The sequence below is a fragment of the Apus apus genome, chromosome Z (assembly GCF_020740795.1).
Source record: "Apus apus isolate bApuApu2 chromosome Z, bApuApu2.pri.cur, whole genome shotgun sequence".
NCBI lineage: Eukaryota > Metazoa > Chordata > Aves > Apodiformes > Apodidae > Apus > Apus apus.
Window position 1 is genome coordinate 68,182,156 of NC_067312.1, and position 20,134 is coordinate 68,202,289.

At 47.4% G+C, this 20,134-nt stretch overlaps 2 protein-coding genes across 2 annotated transcripts; both read left to right on the plus strand.

Moving 5' to 3' along the window:
• The first annotated feature begins 7,475 nt into the window (after window positions 1-7,475).
• On the plus strand, window positions 7,476-9,681 carry LOC127396032 (forkhead box protein J1-like). Its single transcript, XM_051643583.1, has 2 exons — window positions 7,476-7,949; window positions 8,896-9,681. The coding sequence occupies exons 1-2, from the start codon at window positions 7,476-7,478 to the stop codon at window positions 9,679-9,681; spliced, it is 1,260 nt and encodes a 419-aa protein (XP_051499543.1).
• Window positions 9,682-12,445: 2,764 nt separating this feature from the next.
• Window positions 12,446-14,143, plus strand: LOC127396033 (forkhead box protein J1-B-like). The gene is made up of 2 exons (XM_051643584.1): window positions 12,446-12,544; window positions 13,358-14,143. Exons 1-2 carry the CDS (start codon window positions 12,446-12,448, stop codon window positions 14,141-14,143), a joined length of 885 nt encoding a protein of 294 aa, XP_051499544.1.
• The last annotated feature ends 5,991 nt before the right edge of the window (window positions 14,144-20,134 follow it).

Here is a 20,134-nt window from a genome sequence, read left to right on the forward strand (position 1 = left end):
AACCACAGGAATCATTACACATAGACTTACAGCCTCATTACTTTAGAGGATCTAGCCCAACCTCTGCTATGACTGATAGAAGTAGCATATAGTGGTATGCACATGTGCCTGTGCAGATATGCATGTATGATTTAGATATGTATTTAGAGCCAGAAATATCTTATCCACCAAGGAGGGCTATTAGATTTTTAAATCAAATTTTAAACTGTTTTAAGACAGAACAATTATATATGTATATCCAACTTGGAATTATGAACTAGCAAATATTCTTGCTGGAAAAGATACTGCATTGGCTTCATGCTGAAAAAGTACATGTGTTCCTCTAATAACAACCATGTTAATCTTTTGTAGGGGCAACAAGCTTCTCAGCCTGTTTAGGCCTGCATAAGGCATTCACTGTGTCACGGTCTGGCATCAGTAGCAGACCACTGGAACATTATTCTGTGACTTCTCCTTTTATTAGGAGGTTTTTGCTTAAAGGGAACAAGGGTTGCATGTGGCGTTTGCCCCTCCCAGAAGAACAGCCACTTTGGGACTGTCTTGGGGTGGAACTAGAATATCCACTTCTCACCATGCCCATGAACTACAAGTGACACCAATATATGAGTTTAAAAATTCACGGTTTATTTAGGGAAAAAGCCAAATTATGGGGACAAGGGCTCAGTAAATGTAAGGGAGGAAAAAACAGGAAATAACATGTACTTATTGAATATGTGCTCCTGTAATGGGGATGCAAGGGCCTGAGGGAGAGAGGGGGAGGAGGACAAGCCCAAAAGAAGATTCCCTCTGGGGGCATCACAGTATGTATGTGTGTTAAGGGCACTGGGACTGCCAGGAAGGGAGGACTTGTGTGGAACAGGGGAACAGGGTACGCAGCCTTACTATTTTCCCAAGATGGTCTGTAGGCACAAGGCTTACACGGGCAGTCTCCCTCTTGGCATGGCTATCAGCTTCATATTCCAAACAGAGAGCTGCACCACGACCAGTTGGTCGGCATCAGTAGCTCAGTCTCAAGCTGCAATGGTCTCCTGGTGTCCAGGGGTAGCACATCTAGGGTCCTCAATCCACACGCAGCACGTCGCCTTATAAGATCCAGGCCAAGTTTCAAACTGCCCTTTACTTAACTTCTAACCAGCCAAAAGTCCAGCAGCAAACTCCAGCAGCAGCCACATCAGCAATCCAAAGGGCAGCAAGCAGGCACCGTCTTTTACAGTGTCCAGTCTCTTGTTAGTGCCATGCTGCAGACCTCAGCTGCATGTAAGCATGGTCCAGTCAGGTTGCTGTATCTCAGTGTTGTTGCTCCCTTCCCACCTTTGGGCCTGTCGCTCAACCAGGCAGCTTTGTCCTTGTCTCCACCCTTGAGGACCAGGGAAGCAGGGAGTAGCCATTTTGTGTCCATACAACCTGCTGGCCTGAAAGGTGTCCTTTCTCAGTCGTGTTGTGGGGAGAAACACCATTCCCCACACACTCTTACAAAGCCAGGATGGAGTGAGAGCAGAAGGGCCTGCAGGAGAGCTGGGTGTTCCTGGAAAAAACTGCCCAAATGTTGTGCTGCAGGCCACCCCGGGGGAGCCCTGAGCACCAGGCTTTTGTCCTCTTGCTGCAAGTCTGTGGGCAGCTGGATGGCCAGGCCCTCCTGATCAGCAATGGACGACTGATGGACCTGCAGGTGGCAAGATGACATGCTCCTCAAAATTGTTGTCCGCCTGCAGCGAGTGCAGGGTGGAGAGATCCTCCTCTTGCAGACGGGGCACTCGGGCTTGCTCTCAGCCCAGCACAGGATGGAGGTGTAACAGAACTGGAGGAGGCACGGCAGCACGGAGCTGGCCTCCTCCCAGCTGTCCAGACAGACGGGACAGCGGGTGTCCAGCTCCATGGCCACGCTCTCCATGTGCTGCAGGGGGCTGGGGGAGCTGGGGATGTTGAGCTGCTCCCTCTCACGGGTGCTGCAGCAGCCGGTGTTGTGCTGGAAAAGGAAGAGAGGCCACGGTCAGGAGCTGGCCTGGGGAGGGTGTGAAAAATGCCCAGGTCCCTGCAGAAGGAAACCCTGCCAGCTGCCCACGGTGAGGTTTCCCCTGCCAGCTCACCTCTGCTGCTGCCAGCCTGCCTCCTGGGTGCCCCGGCTGCCTGCAGCTGGCAGGGCTGGGGAAGGTCCTTTAATGGCTCTGAGGCCGAGGGTGAAGAACTCCCAGGAAAAGCTCCACAATCACAAGACCAGCTGCAAGGGATGCTGACAACTCCAGTCTCACTAAGCCTCACCCAGCTGCAGTGCTGGTAACTGGGTAGAACTCCAAATATTCCATCACTGCTCACCCCTTATCTGATTGAGCAGCACGAGAACCTATGGCTTGGGGACTTCACCACTTCAGCTCTCAGGGTTTCATGACAGGCTGTCCTACCCCTGGTCCTTGCCCAAATATCACTGCACCCCAGTGTGCAGCCCAGAAGGTGCTGGGGCACCTCACATCACACCCCACTGCCTCTGAGGAAGGCATCAAGGGAATGAGGACAGGCTCTTCCCAGCACTGCTTGGTGGGAGGGTGACAGATGGTGGCATCTCCTGAAACTGGAGAGGTTCAGGCTGGAGACAAGGATTCAAAACCAAAATCCTTGTGAGCATCATGAAGCACTGGAGTGGGTTGCCCAGAGAGATTGTGGGATCCCTGAGCCCAAAGGCCAGCCTTCAAGACCTGAGTGACGACGACCCAGAGTATCCAGGTCTGTGTTTATTGTTGACCTTGCCTTGAGCTAGTGGTTGGACAAGAGACCTCCTCAGTCCCCTTCAAGTAGAAGCATTTCTGTGGTTTGGTGACTGGTAGGACCAGGGATGAAGAGGAACACCTGAGCATGAAAAACTCAGGACAAGCAGAAACAGGGCTGTGAGAGGGGCAGGTGTTGATGGCACTCACACTAGCACTTCATCAGGATCACATCTACATGCTCCTTCTCAGAACACCAAGCAGGGACAATCCAGGGGATATAAAGCGATCTGCAAAGGTTGTGTATCTTGTCACCTGTCTCTTGTCCACTGTCATTCTGTCCAGGCTAGGTGGAAGTACACATTTAGCTGCTTGCAGATAGGTGGATGTGACAGCATGCAGGTGAATGAGTGAAATCAATTGTACTTTGAAATAATCTCCCTTCCCATCCTTGCTTTGATTTTTGCAATATCCTTGAAATCTGTTACATGAGAGGTTTTGAGCTGCAATGCCCAGAACTCCCCAGGAGACCCTCGTAAACTCTGTAGTACTCTGTAGAGCTCCGTAGTACAACAGGAGCTAAACAATTGAAGGATAAGAGTACTTCATGTATTGCATCCCCGTTCTTGCTCACACAGGATTTGGGGGAGGGCATGGAGAATGTGTAAGGGGCAGATTTCTATGCAGTGGTTGAAGCCATTCCATTTTAAAATGAGAACTGTGTGCTCTAGACTGTCAGAAAGAATAGAGTGACTTCTAATGATTTATATGTCCCCAGATTCTTTATTTTGTCAGTCATGCCAATGTAAGATGTCTCATGCCATCATCGAGCATATAGAAAAAGGCTCTTGAATATGTTACATTATCAAAATCCAAGTTCTAATTCAATGATATATTTATAATTTTTTTACATTGTGGCCACAAAGCAACCAACAAAGGCATGAAAAGCAAGCAAGCAAAGGAGAGGCCAAAGAAGTACCACACAATTTCAATGGCCACTCTTGTTTCCCCCTGGGTGCTCAGTAATCTAAGGAAAAATCCCCAGCAAGCAATGTCTTGTTGCCAAAATCAAATGAATGCCTTAGACTGCATGGAAGGGAAGAAGACCAACTCAGAAACAGGGAGACACAGAAGCGAAGATTTGATGATAACAGTGGCATTGGTGACCCTATAAGCCGAGATGAAAAAGTCCTCAAGACTCCTTTTTATTTGTTTGTTTTTCTCCTTAATTCTCTAAAACTCCCCTGAAGTAGTGTTTTCATTCAACTGGGCTTACAGTTTGTTCCCAGAACAGTTAGGAACTCCTTTCTCATGACTTCTTAATCCTTCAGTTCCCTGGAAGCACATGTTTCTCTGCAAGGTTTGAGGCTTTCATCTTAAATCATGGCTGCTTGGGCATGCCTTGTGGCAGGTCCCCTAAAACCAGAGCAGAAAAGTATGGAAAAGCAACACTTAAGTCTCTTGCCACTTCATCTGGTACCACACTGAGAACAGAACCACATTCTGGTTTCGCCCTTGTCCTTTCCTGGGCACAAATGGGTTTTCATAGCACACTGCAAACATACAAAAGAAAACGTAACAGGAATGCAAAAGTCAAATTTATTCTTGCTCTTGATACTTCTGAGCACCGATGTTGAATGAATAGGCAAGACAAGCAGTGTTGTGTCACCCAACTACAGTGAGGAGGTTGAGGCCTTCCACTTGAACTCGGCTGCTCTCATTCTTTTCAGAGTCCATTCAGATTCAAGTCAGTTCCAGCTGAGCTAGAAAATGTGTTGCCCCCAGAATGCATTCTGCTGTTCTAGTAAAATATTTAAGAATATTTACTTCTTCTTTTACCTTGGGCAACTTTGTGGCACGGGTTATCTTCTTTACCAAAAAAGTGCCTGTGAATTGTTATAATACCAAATACATCACCGCATAAAGAGATGGTTCATGGAATGAAATGCATCTCCTTGATATCTATTCCTGAATGACATGTAAAAGAAACCTCCAGAAAAGATTAGATGAGAGGGTAGGAGAAAACCAATACATCTGGAAATTATCTAATGGACAAAGGTGGAAAAGAAAAGCATCCTGTGAGGGAAGAATAACCGGAGATTAGCTACTGTTTCTTCTGGAGAGTTATCTAGAGAAAGAAGTCCTGTCACAATACCATTTAGTTGGATCAGGCAACACTTACACAAGAGGACATTCATGTTCTTGCATGTGTAGTGACTAGTCAGTAAGAGATACTGATGGCATCTTCTAAACGTGACCTGAATCTCAAAAACCGCTCGCGGACCCATTTCCCCAAAGCTAGGTAGGATCTCACAGCCTCCTATGGCTAACGTGGCACCTGGCACAGGCTGTGGGGACATCAGCCAGGTGAGCTCACAGAATGGCTTTGTGCAGATGCCTGCTGCTCACTCAGAGGGTCTATGGCTGCCAGAAATGACCAGGGGTGGACAGGTGCTGGCAGCATCAGATGAAAATAAATGGACTCTTTTGTCCTTGTTACAGGGACCCACCCGTCAGGGATTGAAGGAAGGAAACCAGATTGCTGCTTACAACTTGGCTTTGAGCAGGTTTTGAATTTGAAAGGTACGTTTAATAAAGGGTATCTTATGTTGACAAAGTGTCCAAAGTAATTTTGTGGTTACAAGGTAAGGGCAGCTGGGGTCTCTGGGGCTTTGTGGGTGGAAACCCTCTTTGGCTGAGAGCACCCACTCACCCGTCCCCCAGGCACCTCCACAAAACCAGCCCAGCTACTTGCAGTGTCTGAAAACACTTCGCAAGGTCCCTTCCAAGTCATGTTATCCTGCCATCCTAAATGCTGCTTCCTCCAAGCCCTGCCAGGATGGAGAAGGTGCAAATACAAGCAAAGCTTATGCAGGAACAGCCTGGCCTGGGCCGGATGAGGACACCCAGATGGGGCCTTTCCTGAAGGCCAAGAAGAAGAAGAGCACTAAGGAGCTAGTTGTTCGTGCAGGAGAAATCTCTCCGGTGCTGCGGAAGAAAACGTGTGCTGGGAGCTGATGACTTGGGATGCAGGTCTCGGCAGTCGCAGCAGCTATTCAAAGGAGAGCTTCGAAGGCTGAAGCGGAGCAGGGCTCCACGTGAACAGCAGCTGAACATGGGTCAGTCAGTCCTAAGCGGTAGGTCCCACCACACAACCTGCCAGCGGCCCCGTCCCGGCCTCTGCTCCCGCCCGGCCCAGCCTCGGCCCGGACGGGCACGGACGCCCCGGGTCGCCATGGCAACGCGAGGACCAATGGCAGGGCGGGAGGCTTCGTACGGGGCGGAGCCAGAGGCAGCCCTGGCAACGCGCGGGCCAATGGCAGGGCCGGAAGGTGTTTACGGGGGCGGGGCCAGGGCCAGGCAGAGCACGCGCCGAGCCGTGGCGAGCGGCCGTTCCCGCCGGCGGCCGCAGGTCCCGGCGCTGGGCAGGCAGGGCTGGGGTGCGCGGGGACACCCCGGCCCCGGGGGGACCGCAGCGACCCTCCCCACGGGCTGGTTCTTACGGCTTTTGCCTTCGGTTTTTTCCTTCATCTTTTTTTTTTTTTTTTTTTACATTTTATTTTCCAGTTCCGTATTTATCCAGAAGCTTCCTGGCGCCTGGAGAACTTGTGGAGGGACTTCGTGGAAGTTGGGGGACGTCGCCGGGACGAGGTGAGGGGCGGCGGGGGCCGGCGGCAGCGGGGAGCGGCGGGCTGGCAGCGGAGGGCGGTGGGACAGGCCCGCCGAGGGCTCAGACCGGCTGCTGGGGCAAAGCCAGCCGTGCGGGCCGGGGGGTGCGCGCAGGGCAGGGCTGTGCTGTGATTTCTTGTTGTGTTTAACCGCCCTGCCCGCCTCCCCGCCCCCCGCGGCGAGCACTTCGGGGGTCCCACTCAGCGCGGGGCAGGATTTTGCGGGGGCCGAGTGCTGGCCCTGGGGTTCAGGCACCGGAGCAACGTGTGGCTGTCCCCCCAGCCTTCTGTTTTGGGAGAGAAAAGCCTGTTTGGAGGAGCGGGGCTGCTGGTTCCGCCCTGCCCCGCGCCCGCCTCCCCCCCGCGGCGGTTGGAGCCCCGCATCCTTCCCGCGGAGCCGCGGCCTCGGCACGGCCGGCTCCGTCCGCTCTCTCCTGGCCCCAAACCCACCGGGTTCCGGGTTTTCAGCCCAAAGCTGCATCCCCAGCCCGAGGAGAGCCGGGGGCTGAATCCCCCGGGTCGATCGTAGTGAGCGGGTGCGTGGGGTGGGTCCGCCCTCTCCCCCCTCGGGTTGTTTTAGGGACCCCGAAAGTGTGAAGGGAGGAGCAGGAACAGCCTGAACTCGAGGGGAGTTCAGGGGCAGCGGGGCGGGGCTTGAGGTGCTGGATCCGGAGATTTTGTCCTGTTGGCGGGTGGGAGAAACATCCTCCCTGTGTGGGACGACAGGGCTGTTGGAGGGTTTGCTGTGGGTTCGGTGTTTTCTTTTGTTTCTGATTTCTCGCTTCAGCCGAAGAAGGCTTGCGGGGCAGCTCCGGCCTGCCGGGCGGCGGGAGGCACTGGGCACAGGGTTTGAGGGCATTTACCCAAGATTCAGAGCTGCTAAAGCCCGCCGGGGGAGGCACCGGGGCTGTGGTGCGCAGCACCCAGGGGATGGGTCTCGCCCAGCAGCACCCGGAGCACCCAGGAACGGCAGCACCCCGGCCCTGCGCGGGTGCAGGAGAGCGGCTGTGCCCTGGGGAGCCGCAACCTTCTCTCTGTCGTTATTGCAGGAGCTGCCCTGTCACCTCCTTCTCCTTCCCGCGCAGCCCTTGAAGGCAAGAGCCGAGACATGGCTGAGGGGTGGCCCGACGACAACGGGAAGGGCAGGAAGAGGTGCTCGGCCAGCATGGACAGCCTGCCCAGCCTCACGTGGCTGACAGAATTCTCTGTCAAGGACACCCACATGGCCAGGCCCCCGTGGATCCCAGACCCCCTCGACCGTCCCAGGGCCCCCAGCTTTGCTGCCCCCTGCTCACCCCTGGCTGCTGACCCGGCATGCATGGGCGTGCCCCACACTCCCTGCCACCCCATCTCCTCCTCCTCCTCCTCGAGGCCGGTGCAGCACACCATGGCCACGTGCCCTCAGCTGGCGGAAGACATGGACTACAAGACCAACCCACACCTCAAGCCACCGTACTCCTACGCCAGCCTCATCTGCATGGCAATGGAAGCCAGTGGGAAGCCCAAAATCACCCTCTCTGCCATCTACCAATGGATAATGGACAACTTCTGCTACTTCCGACATGCCGATCCTACCTGGCAGGTAGGGCATTTGGAGACCTCCTTTCTGTTTCTTGATTTTATTTTTCCTTTATTTTCTTTCTCTTTCTTTCTTTCTTTCTTTCTTTCTTTCTTTCTTTCTTTCTTTCTTTCTTTCTTTCTTTCTTTCTTTCTTTCTTTCTTTCTTTCTTTCTTTCTTTCTTTCTTTCTTTCTTTCTTTCTCTCTTTCTTTCTTTCTCTCTTTCTTTCTTTCTCTCTTTCTTTCTTTCTTTCTCTCTCTTTCTTTCTTTCTTTCTTTCTTTCTTTCTTTCTTTCTTTCTTTCTTTCTTTCTTTCTTTCTTTCTTTCTTTCTTTCTTTCTTTCTTTCTTTCTTTCTTTCTTTCTTTCTTTCTTTCTTTCTTTCTTTCTTTCTTTCTTTCTTTCTTCTTCTTTCCTCTCTCTCTCCCTCCCTCCCTCCCTCCCTCCCTCTCTTCCTCTCTTTTTTCCTTGCTAGCTTTCTTGGTTTCTTTTCCTATTTTCTTTCTTGTCTTTCTTTCCTTTCTTCAGCCTGGATGCAGGGAGGGATGCTGCCTAGTTTTTGGCCAAGTATTTTCTCCTCAACACAGGCAATAGGTGCAGGCATGACTGCATCTAGGCAGGTTTTGAATATCTCCAGAGAACTGGACTCCACAGCCTCCCTGAGCAGCCTGTTCAGTGCTTTCTCACCTCCCTGAGCAGCCTGTTCAGTGCTTTCTTACCCTCCTAGTCAGGAAGTTTTTTCTCATCTTTCAATGGAACTTCTGCATTCCAGCTTGTGTCCATTGCCCCTCAGCCTGTCACTGGCAACTACTGAAAAGAGCCTGGCTCCAGGCTTGACGTTGCCATTTCTGCTTTCTTTTTTCCAAAGGTCCTTGCTGAAAAGGGGCCTCTCCCCCAGCATCCACAGGTAGGTTGGTGCTGTGGCAGCAGACAAGCATTCAACTCTGGCTTTGTTTCTCTTTTGTGCCTAGAACTCCATCAGGCACAACCTCTCCTTGAACAAATGCTTCATCAGGGTGCCCCGAGAGAAGGATGAGCCCGGGAAAGGAGGGTTTTGGAAGATGGATCCCCTGTGCACTGACCAGCTCAAGAAAGGTTCCTTCAGAAAGCGGAGGAGGTCCCCAGGGCAGATCCACCCAGCCTTCACAAAAACGGCCCATCAAGAACCACAGTGTGATGCCAGCCCAGCCACTTCAGTTTGCACCCCCACTAACGTCCTCGGGGGCAGCAGAGAGTCGCAGCAGCTGCTGGAGGAGTTGGCAGAAACCCCCAGCAGCCAGACCTGGGATCCGTCTGAGGGCCAAGCAGGGCAGAGGCACCAGCAGCTCTCACCCAACCGACCGGCCAAGGTGGCTCGGCTTTCTAACTCTGCCTTGCTGACCCAGGAAGAACAGGAGGAGCTGGGATCCTTGAAAGGTGACTTGGACTGGGAAGGCATCTTCGACACCAACCTGAATGCAGACTTGCCCACTTTTGAGGATCTGGACCTCCTGTCTCCAACCAACCCCACCGTGCATGACCTGGACTTGACAGTCCCTGGGCAGCACACCGAGGGTCCCCAGGGGCAGGAGCAGGTCCAGACTGAATCCCACCAGAAAAGCCTGGGGTGGGATGAAACCTTCATGGCTGCTGCTTTCCTGCAGAATCCCTGGGACGAAGGGACAAACGATTGCCTCAACAACACTGTCAACATGGAGGAGGTGTTTGAATGGAATGACACTCCTTTGCCAGAGGCAGGAAAAGGAAAAGGTCTATAAATTCAGCAAGTCTGCCTCTCCTGATGTTTTTGTATAATCTATTCTATATTATCTATTCAAAGAAACCTGCATTTTTAGCTTTAGAATTTCTTGTAGTAGGAGGCTAGGGGAAATGCAGTTTTGGAGCTGTTTGATATTTTCACTAATTGTTTCACTGTTTCACTGTGTAATTGCTTAACTGTTTCATATTTACACTGTTTAATTGTTTCACTGTTTTGCTGCTTAATTGTTGAACTGGTTTACGTTTACACTGTTTAATTATATCACTGTTGGTTAAATGTTTCATTTTTACACTGTTTTATTGCTTCACTGTTTCACTAATTAATTGTTCAAATGTTTCATATTTTCACTTTTGAATTGTTTCACTTTTTCACTGTTTAATTGTTGGAATGTTTTCTGTTTACCCTAAATTCCTTCACTGTTTAGCTATTTAATTGTTTAAGTATGTTATATTTTCAGTGGTTTTTTTCACACCATTTCACTGTTTAAATGTTTAAATGTTTTATATTTACATTCATAGTTTCACTGTTTTGCTGTTTAATTGTTTAAATGCTTTATATTTACACTAATTAACTGGTTTGCTGTTTAACTGTTTAAATGTATTTTATTTTCAATGCTTATTTGTTTCACCATTTTGCTCTTTAATTCCTTAAATTTTTTTATTTACACTGTTTAATTGTTCAACTGTTTTGATGTTTAATTGTTGAAATTATTTATATTCACACTTTAATTAAATAATTGTTTAATTGGTTAAATGTTTTATATTTACACTCCTTTCACTATGTCTGTTTTTCTGTAAACCAAGACTATGGAAGGGAGAATTCCTGAAGCAGCAGCAATAGGTTTTGTACAGGATCCAGCACTTGGCCTTGCAGGAGAGAAGCAGAGGAAACTGGGGTCCTCCCAGAACTGACCTGGCATTTGTATTTTTTGTACCCAAAATCCTTGTTTTGGTCTAGTGGGGTTTGGGGGGGGTTGGTGGCCCACAAGGGTCTCTCCTGTGAGAAGCTGCTGGAAGCCCCCGTGGCTCCAATTCCAGCCCAGCCTCTGGCCAAGGCCCAGCCAAGTAGGGAAGCTGGATGTGCCTCTGGGAGTGACATGTTCAAGACAGGGAAAAGGAACCTGCAAAAAGACCCGCAGGGCAGGGCTGGTGTGAGAAACACCACGATCACCGACAGCCAAGGCTCAGACAGACTCCTCAGGGAAGCACATTTTACTGACGTTCTTACAAGAGCGGGTGACCCACAAAGCAGGCACAGCAGGGGGGCACTCAGCCCAGTTTTTATTCCCTAATCCTGACCCAGATCTCCCCTGGTTTCCCCACTGGCTAGGTACTCCAAGGTTGACAGCCCACCCACGACGCCTAAGATGACCCCTTGATGTCCTTCCCCTCTTTACCTGCTGCCACACCCTGCCTATAAGGCTGGCTCCATCTTGTTTGTTTCTGCCCTTTTATGGTGAGGTGGTACAACTTTCTTCCCTTGGATTGGGACTTAGCCAACTTGCTAACCACTCTTCTGCTACAAACTGGGTATCTGCTCCCCAAGTGCTGAAACATTGCCACATGAGCTCTTGGGTACATCCAGCTTCTAAGAAGTAATTTCTTTTACAGTTATCCCTAATGTAAAATAGCAATAGCTTTTACAAAACCAGTATCTATTGTTTGTTTATTTGTTTATTTTCTGCTTCCTACACGGGGAATATTTTCATCACCAAAATAAGCTGTTTCTGTGCCTCAAACCAGCATGTGGAACACATTGTTTGTTGAGATGTTTGGTGTTATCTGCAGACTTACTGATAATACACTCTATGTCCCTATCAAGATCATCAATAAAGATGTTAAGCAGAAACAGTCCCAACATTGAGCCCTGAGGAACACCACTTGTGACTGGCCCCACCTGGATTTGACTCCATTGACCACCACTCTTTGGGCCTGACTGTCCATCCAGTGCTTGATTCAACAGACCGTGTGCTCATCCAGGCCATGAGCAGCCAGGTTTTTTATGAGAGTTCTATGGGGAACCATGTCAAATGCTTTTTGGAGGTCCAGATAGACAATATCCACTGCCTTTCCCTCGTCCAATAGCTGAGTCATCAGAAGGAGATCATGTTCATCAGGCAGGATCTGCCTTTCATAAACCCAGGCTGACTGGGCCTGGTACCCTGGTTGTCCACTATATGGCTTCTAATGACACTCAAGATGATCTGCTCCATGACCTTCCCTGGTACCAAGGTCAGACTGAGAGGTCTATAATCCCCCACAAGAACAACAGCAAGTGACTGGGAGATTTCTCCCAACTGCTTATAGAAAGCTTCATCCACCACACTGCTTTGGTTGGGAGGTCTATAGCAGACTCCCACAGTGATAGCAGCTTCATTGGCCCTTAACCTAATCCAAACACTCTCAACCTCATCATGACTATACTTCATTTCCAAGCTCTCATAACATTCTCTAACATACAGGGCCACTCCACGCCCTCTTCTTCCCTTTCTATCCCTCCTGAAGAGCTTGTAGCCATCAATTGTGGCACTCAGTCGTGTGATGCATCCCACCACCTTTCTGTCATAGCCACTATGACATAGTTTTCTTGGTGTATCATGGCTTCAAGCTCCCCCTGTTTGTTGCTCATACTGTGTTCATTGGTATAGATGCACTTCAGATGAGCTAATGATTCCAACACCTTTTTTCCACTGTAGGCCCCTTTTCCTACCAGACCCTTCTCAGGTGCCTCCATGATTTCTAAACAGCGATCCTTTCTCTCAAATGAAGCGACAGAGTGAGAATCCTTCTCACTCCACCATCCTTCATGGTGCATGGCCTCATCTCAAAATGGTCTCACCTACTCCCTACAGTCACTGTCAGGTTTGGCTTTAACTATGACTTCCCAAAGGCAAAGATTTGCAGTGGTAAAAAGCAAGTTGTACTATTATAAAGTCCTCTCTGTCAAGCACAAGCACTACCTTCCAGCCACAATTCACTTTGGAACACATTCCACATATCCAAAGAAATCCAGCAGCATTTGAAATACCTTCTAACTTACAGATACCTTAAGTTAGAAATTAAAATGTGATCCAAGGCACAGGAGAGGTTCCATCTAAATACAACAGTTATTGAACAAGGTTCTTCAAGCCATAACCTCTTCATCACCAGTGAGTCACATGAGTTAGTCCCTGCAAAACTAAAAGGCATTGGTGTTTCAACAGTGCCATCATAAACTATTTCCTGTATTTCTGACCATGGATCTGGACATGTCATGGTAAAAGTCCTTATGTTGTTACCCCATATTCCAATATTTATTTAGGATGCTTATTGAAGTATGTGCTGCTCTGTACCAACAGAAGAAGTATGACTGAACCATGTGGAGGGACTTTGGACACAGGGCAGGGAGTAAAAGGACAAGGGGCAATGGGTTCAAATGGAAAGAGAGGAGATTTAGGTTAGACATCCAATCTTTCAATGGAACTTCTGCATTCCAGCTTGTGTCCATTGCCCCTCAGCCTGTCACTGGCAACTACTGAAAAGAGCCTGGCTCCAGGCTTGACGTTGCCATTTCTGCTTTCTTTTTTCCAAAGGTCCTTGCTGAAAAGGGGCCTCTCCCCCAGCATCCACAGGTAGGTTGGTGCTGTGGCAGCAGACAAGCATTCAACTCTGGCTTTGTTTCTCTTTTGTGCCTAGAACTCCATCAGGCACAACCTCTCCTTGAACAAATGCTTCATCAGGGTGCCCCGAGAGAAGGATGAGCCCGGGAAAGGAGGGTTTTGGAAGATGGATCCCCTGTGCACTGACCAGCTCAAGAAAGGTTCCTTCAGAAAGCGGAGGAGGTCCCCAGGGCAGATCCACCCAGCCTTCACAAAAACGGCCCATCAAGAACCACAGTGTGATGCCAGCCCGGCCACTTCAGTTTGCACCCCCACTAACGTCCTCGGGGGCAGCAGAGAGTCGCAGCAGCTGCTGGAGGAGTTGGCAGAAACCCCCAGCAGCCAGACCTGGGATCCGTCTGAGGGCCAAGCAGGGCAGAGGCACCAGCAGCTCTCACCCAACCGACCGGCCAAGGTGGCTCGGCTTTCTAACTCTGCCTTGCTGACCCAGGAAGAACAGGAGGAGCTGGGATCCTTGAAAGGTGACTTGGACTGGGAAGGCATCTTCGACACCAACCTGAATGCAGACTTGCCCACTTTTGAGGATCTGGACCTCCTGTCTCCAACCAACCCCACCGTGCATGACCTGGACTTGACAGTCCCTGGGCAGCACACCGAGGGTCCCCAGGGGCAGGAGCAGGTCCAGACTGAATCCCACCAGAAAAGCCTGGGGTGGGATGAAACCTTCATGGCTGCTGCTTTCCTGCAGAATCCCTGGGACGAAGGGACAAACGATTGCCTCAACAACACTGTCAACATGGAGGAGGTGTTTGAATGGAATGACACTCCTTTGCCAGAGGCAGGAAAAGGAAAAGGTCTATAAATTCAGCAAGTCTGCCTCTCCTGATGTTTTTGTATAATCTATTCTATATTATCTATTCAAAGAAACCTGCATTTTTAGCTTTAGAATTTCTTGTAGTAGGAGGCTAGGGGAAATGCAGTTTTGGAGCTGTTTGATATTTTCACTAATTGTTTCACTGTTTCACTGTGTAATTGCTTAACCGTTTCATATTTACACTGTTTAATTGTTTCACTGTTTTGCTGCTTAATTGTTGAACTGGTTTACGTTTACACTGTTTAATTATATCACTGTTGGTTAGCCATACCTCCAACATCTCTCATTCAAGAATAAAAGGAAAGCAGTAGAAAAAACCATGAAGGGCCTGTTCTCACTAAGTAAACTCTTATTTATCTGCTCATTCTTGCTTTATCTCCATTTTGGGTCTATTTGTGCCTAGGCTGGGCTCTGTGTTCTTCAACACCTGAATTATCTCTCTTCCCTGTACGGTCAAGGCAGAGGTGGTGATAACCCTGCCAGTGCAGGAGTATCCTAGGCTGAGGTTGACTTGGCAAGGTAGGAGTCCACTTCAGGATGAGATGAATCACAGAAAAAGTTCACTGCCAACACTGACCACCTGTCCGTGGTGAGAAATCATCATCTTTTCAGGAGCCAGCATAGACACAGCCATGATGTCAGATGAACACAGATGCTGCTTCCTGATCCCCACTAAGTGTTTAGTTGCCTGGAAGAGCTAGTGCAATACCAGGGAGATCTTGGGATTTGAGGGCATCTCTGTCAGTATTCTGAGATTACCTACTGCTTCCTCTCTCTCCTGGATAAACACTTTCTGCAGATTTACGTGTGCAGACTAAACATGGAAGTCCCTAACACTGACACAGACCAAGAACTGTTTTACAATTTCTGAAGAAAAAGTATGGGGAGGTGGGATAAAGAAAGGATAAGTAATTGAGCAAGTGTAGGAGCAATACGGTCAGTAGAAGTAGTATTTCCTCTCTGCTTTTCTCTTCTTCCCTTCAAGACTCTGAGGTACTGCAATCAAAAGCAGACAACAATGCTAAAGAGAAGAAACCCATAAATGCCAGCCCAGTAGTTCTGGAATCTTAACTTGTCCATTTTCCCCAGTAAGAAATGTTGGCCTCCTCTTTTTGTTGCAAAACCACAAATTTTGAATATATAACATATCATGGCCAGTTGTATGAGCTGGTAAGAATGCTTTAGTACAAATAATATTTATTTTTCTCCTATATATTATGAAAATATACTTCTGGAAAAATGTTTCTCGTCTACTTCATCCTGTCCAGAAAGAGATTACGTTCAGTGGTTCAGTTAGGGACGTAAAGGCTGAGATTCAAAATAAATTTACAATTAAGACTGCGTATGTAATTTACTTCTAATCCCTTCTGTATTTGTGCTAAGACAGTTAAATTACATCAGATAGTGATGTCCTGCTTTTTCTGAAGATTATACAGGCTGTGGGTCTTTGAACACCATGGTGGTTTTTGGCAACTAGCTCAGTACTGTCCTCTCTCTAAGGCACTTTTTAAAATGGTCTCATTCTAGGTCAGACGATGTGGATAGATCCAGTGATCTAAATATTCCAGGCTATGCCTGGAAGAGACTCTTTGTGGTGTTAGTTTTTCAGCATTCATGTGTTACATATTCTAATTACCAGTGTGACTCAGTACAAGAAGCATTTGACCAACATACCCAGCAGATCTACATTCTAGTAACATTTGTTAGCATTTTACTCGCAGCTTCTCGACTTAATTTGTAATGTGTCTTTCAAGAATGGGTGACTACACACTTTCATATGGATTACTTTTGGGAATTGTCTGGCATGTATACAATTGAACATATATTAAGAGGTACATGTACATATCTGCACATGAAAAGATACCATCCAGTACCTTGATTTTTTTTTTTTTTTTTTTAACACCAAGGTGTGATTTTGGGGCTTTTTGGCAGCAGGGGAGGAGGTTATACAGTGGTTACTGTATAAAGCTCCTAAAAGCTCTCCTGGCTCAGCTGGCCAGGGCCAAACTATTAGAAAATAGAGGGGCCTTTGCGATTAACATATGAAAGAAGTGACACAAGACCTAAAGGCAGAGACAGATAAGCAGGAAGAGCTGAGCTGAAGAGACAGAGGTAGCAGTGCCAGGGTGAAGATCCCGAGGCTGGTGAGGAAGAAGGTGGAAGGACGTGCCCAAGCAGAAGTTCCCTTGCAGCCCATGGTGAGATGAGAGGTTGTCCCTCTGTGCCCTGTGGAGGAGAAACATGGCGGAGCATCCCCTGAAGGCGCCAGGAGGGGTGAATGTGGACCTGCGGCCTGTGGACTTGGATCTGCAGCCGTGGAGGACCCTGTACCAGTGTGCCTGTTCCCTGAGCAGCCCGTGACTCTGTGGGAAGCCCAGGCTGGAGCAGCTCCAGACCTGGTGGGAAGGACTCATGAAGGAGAGGTTTGTGGAGGACTCTCTCCCGTGGGAGGGACCCCGTGGGGAAGCAGGGCAGGACTGTAAGGAATCCTTCTTCCTGAGGAGGAAGGAGCAGCAGGAACCACCAGCCTGTGAACTGACTCTAAACCCCATCCCCATCCCCCTGTGCCGCTGGGGGGAAGGAGGGAGAGAAACTGGGAACAAAGTGATTTGGGGCTGGGAAGAAGAGAAGGGTGGGGTACCATATACAAGCCCTGCTCTGTGTGTTGTCTGTGTCCTGTGTGTGTTTGATTAGTGTGAAATTCAATTATCATTTTCTCCCCAAGTTGAGTCTGTTTTGCCCAGGACCTTAATCAGTGAAGGACCCTCCTTGTCCTTTGTCTCAACCCATGGGCTTCTAGTTGGCCTTTGTCCTCCGCGTCACAGAGTGTGTGTTGGGGGGAGTTGAGTGAGTGGCCATGGGGCTGTTTCTTTGTTATTGTGTTAGGCCCAAACCATGACACCAGGTTATGCACCTCAAATTTAATCGTGATGCCTCCATAATTTGGAATATTAATTCTTTTAACTTGCTCTCCCTAAACCTTGTAAATATTTTCATTTTAAAGAGCACAGGTTTTTGTCTCATCTGGAGTTATTTAAGAGATAAAGAGAAAAGAAACACTGAATATGGAACTTCTATTTCTAGTCCTTTGAAAAGGCTCTGAACTTTAAAAAGGAAGAAGTGTCATCCAGAATCTGGAAATAGATATCACAGAAATTAATTTTTACATGCACTTTAAGAAATTTCCTGCTTAATTTTTTTCATTATCTGTGAGAGTCAGAATGACTACCAGGAAACCCTTCCCTTCTATGAACTGGCACTGTGATCAACTGTCTTCTGCAGTCACCTTACAACTCTGCACCAATGTTCAAATAAGTCTTGATCCCATGCATACAGATCCGTTGTGGGTATGCATGTTTCCAGTTTATAGCTGAAAACTACACTAATAAAATTTTTAAAGTTATCAAAAATATCCACTCATACAAATACTTTTCTTGTAGTGACACGGAAATTCCAAGTATATAGTATGATATAAAAATAACAATGGCAATGACAAAAAGGAGAACAAAGTCGTACCACTTCACCCCGACATCCAAAGTGAGACTTTCAGAAATTGTCATAGAACGCAAGGTCCATTGAGTTCAACTCCTGCCTCCACACAGGACAACCTAGAAGTTAAACCATGTATCTAAGACTGTTGTCCAAACCCTTCTTGAACACAGACTTGGGACCACATGCATTTCTCTGTAGAGCTTATGCAATGCTTGATCACCCTGACATCAAATAACTCTCGTACTACCCAGTATGAACTTTCCCTGATGCAGCTTTTTCCTACAAGCAGAGGTATGTATGTGACTAGGGGACTCTTCAAGCTAAAAATGAATACAATGGATACATACACACAAGACATGCATTATTTTGGGGTCAGGGTCAAATGCTGTTTTCCCACTCAAAGTAATTATAAGCACATAGGGAAAGACAGTTCCAGGGTATGACAACATTTTCCATTTCTCATACCTGCCTATGCTAATCTAAAGCTCTTTTACTTGCAAAAAGCAGTAGATATCAGCCATTAAGTGAAACATTTTACAGCCCTAAAAATGGAAGTTTCATAAATTAGGTGCATTTCTATGCAAATGCATAAAATACGCCACTTTGGACAATTTTAACTAGAAGTAGCAAGTGCTCCTGTTAAATTCCATCAGGATCTAGTAAAAATCCTGCAGGTTATTATATTTTTGTATTTGAGGTGCTGTGGTTGAAGTTACTAGTTTTAATTAGCTTAAGGAAAAATATGTTGCTTGTAAAAAGGTTGATATGATGCTCCAGAAGGTAAATAGCATGCACAGCTGAAAAGCAAACCTTCATCAGAGAATGTTCGGAGACCCCCACTGCCTGTAGCCCTTCCTTCTAAGAGTACTAAAAGTTGGGAAACCGTTTGTCAAAATCAGTGAAGTACTGCCCTCTTCTGATTATATTTGATATAGAGGTAGCTGCACTTGCAATTGAGGACGAGAGACCTGGCCAAAGAATAAAAGGACTAACGGCGTGGCTTGGTGACTTGGACGAACCTTTCACAGCGGTTGGTCAGTGGGGAACCTCCATCATTTTTGAGTGACAAACACAGTGAACTCCATATCCAAGAGATATGGATAGCTTGAAGAACAGAAACACATCATGTATATTTTAGGATAACAGTGTAATGAAACAAAAGTTGGCATGAAATGCAAGCAGCAGATGGATGATTTAAAGTAAACAGGAGATGGTTTTCATGTAATTAAGCAGTGGAACTTCTTGCTGTCCCATTTTGTGCATTCTAGGCTTTTCAAAGGTTCAAAAATGAGGAAAACAAGCCCCCAAAAGAAAAGCACATTAGAGAGCTATCAATCATAAAGACACAATCAGGAAGTTTCTAAGCTGCTAAGGCTGAGTGAGCGTGCTGCAAATATATCACTATTTGCTAGCTTTTGTCTTACACTCTTTCCTAGGTGTTCTCTGCTGTCAACTATCACAGACTGGGTGATGCCAGCCATGGATGAAGCCATGAACCTTGTGATTCCTTAAATTTATATTGAGTATGATGCATAGGAGATGGAACACTTCATTTCGTCCATTTTGCCTGGTCTGCTCCTCCCCACAGCAGAGTCACAGGTGTGAGTCCTTTACTCCCTTCTGGTTCCAGAGCATGAGGTGTTTTTCTGAACCAAACAGTGGTCTTAGCTCTGCACACCATTCTCCGGCCTGAACTATAAACGTTGAGTGTTATCAGTACTAAAAGAAGATACTAACTGAGAAACATGCTGTTAATTTCAGCAAGTGCAGCTACTTTGAAGGGATTTCATTGAAAAGTAAAAACACACAAAAAATGTGTTCTATCCTGGCTTAAACCAAGATAGAGAAACACTGTGTCTCTCTCTCTCTGGGTGTTTGTTACAGGCCACCTAATCAGGATGGGGAAGTTGATGAGGCCTTCTACAGACAGCTAGGAATCACAATCACAGGCCTTGGTTCTCATGGAGCACTTCAGCCACCCTCATACCTGCTGGGAAGGCTCATACAGCCAGGCATGTACAGTCCAGGAAGTTCCTCCAGTGTATTGATGATAACTTTTTCACTCAGGTGGTGAAGGAGCCAACCAGGAGAGGTCCAGCTGCTGGACCTAGTTCTGACAAACAAAGAGGGACTGGTGGAAGACATCAAGGTTGGAGTACTTACAGTTAGTTATATATGGACTATAATGACAAGGACGTTTTAGTTTCATTTTGACAGACATAAATAAAAAAAACTCCTCCAGAATCACATTATACCAAGCAGACTATTCAGGACTGGGTTGCACTACTTTTATTCATAGCAACTTTGTCTTGATTCTTTTGAGGGAACCATGTGGCTCCATATGAACAAACATGGCATGGCTAGAAATAACAGCTGACTTTGAGGGTATTTTAGTCAGCTGTTAGAACTGCTTCTTAACTTTTCCCTAAGAAAATGAATGTTTAAGTAAAATAAGCTCCTTGAAAATACAGCTTATGGTGTGTATTC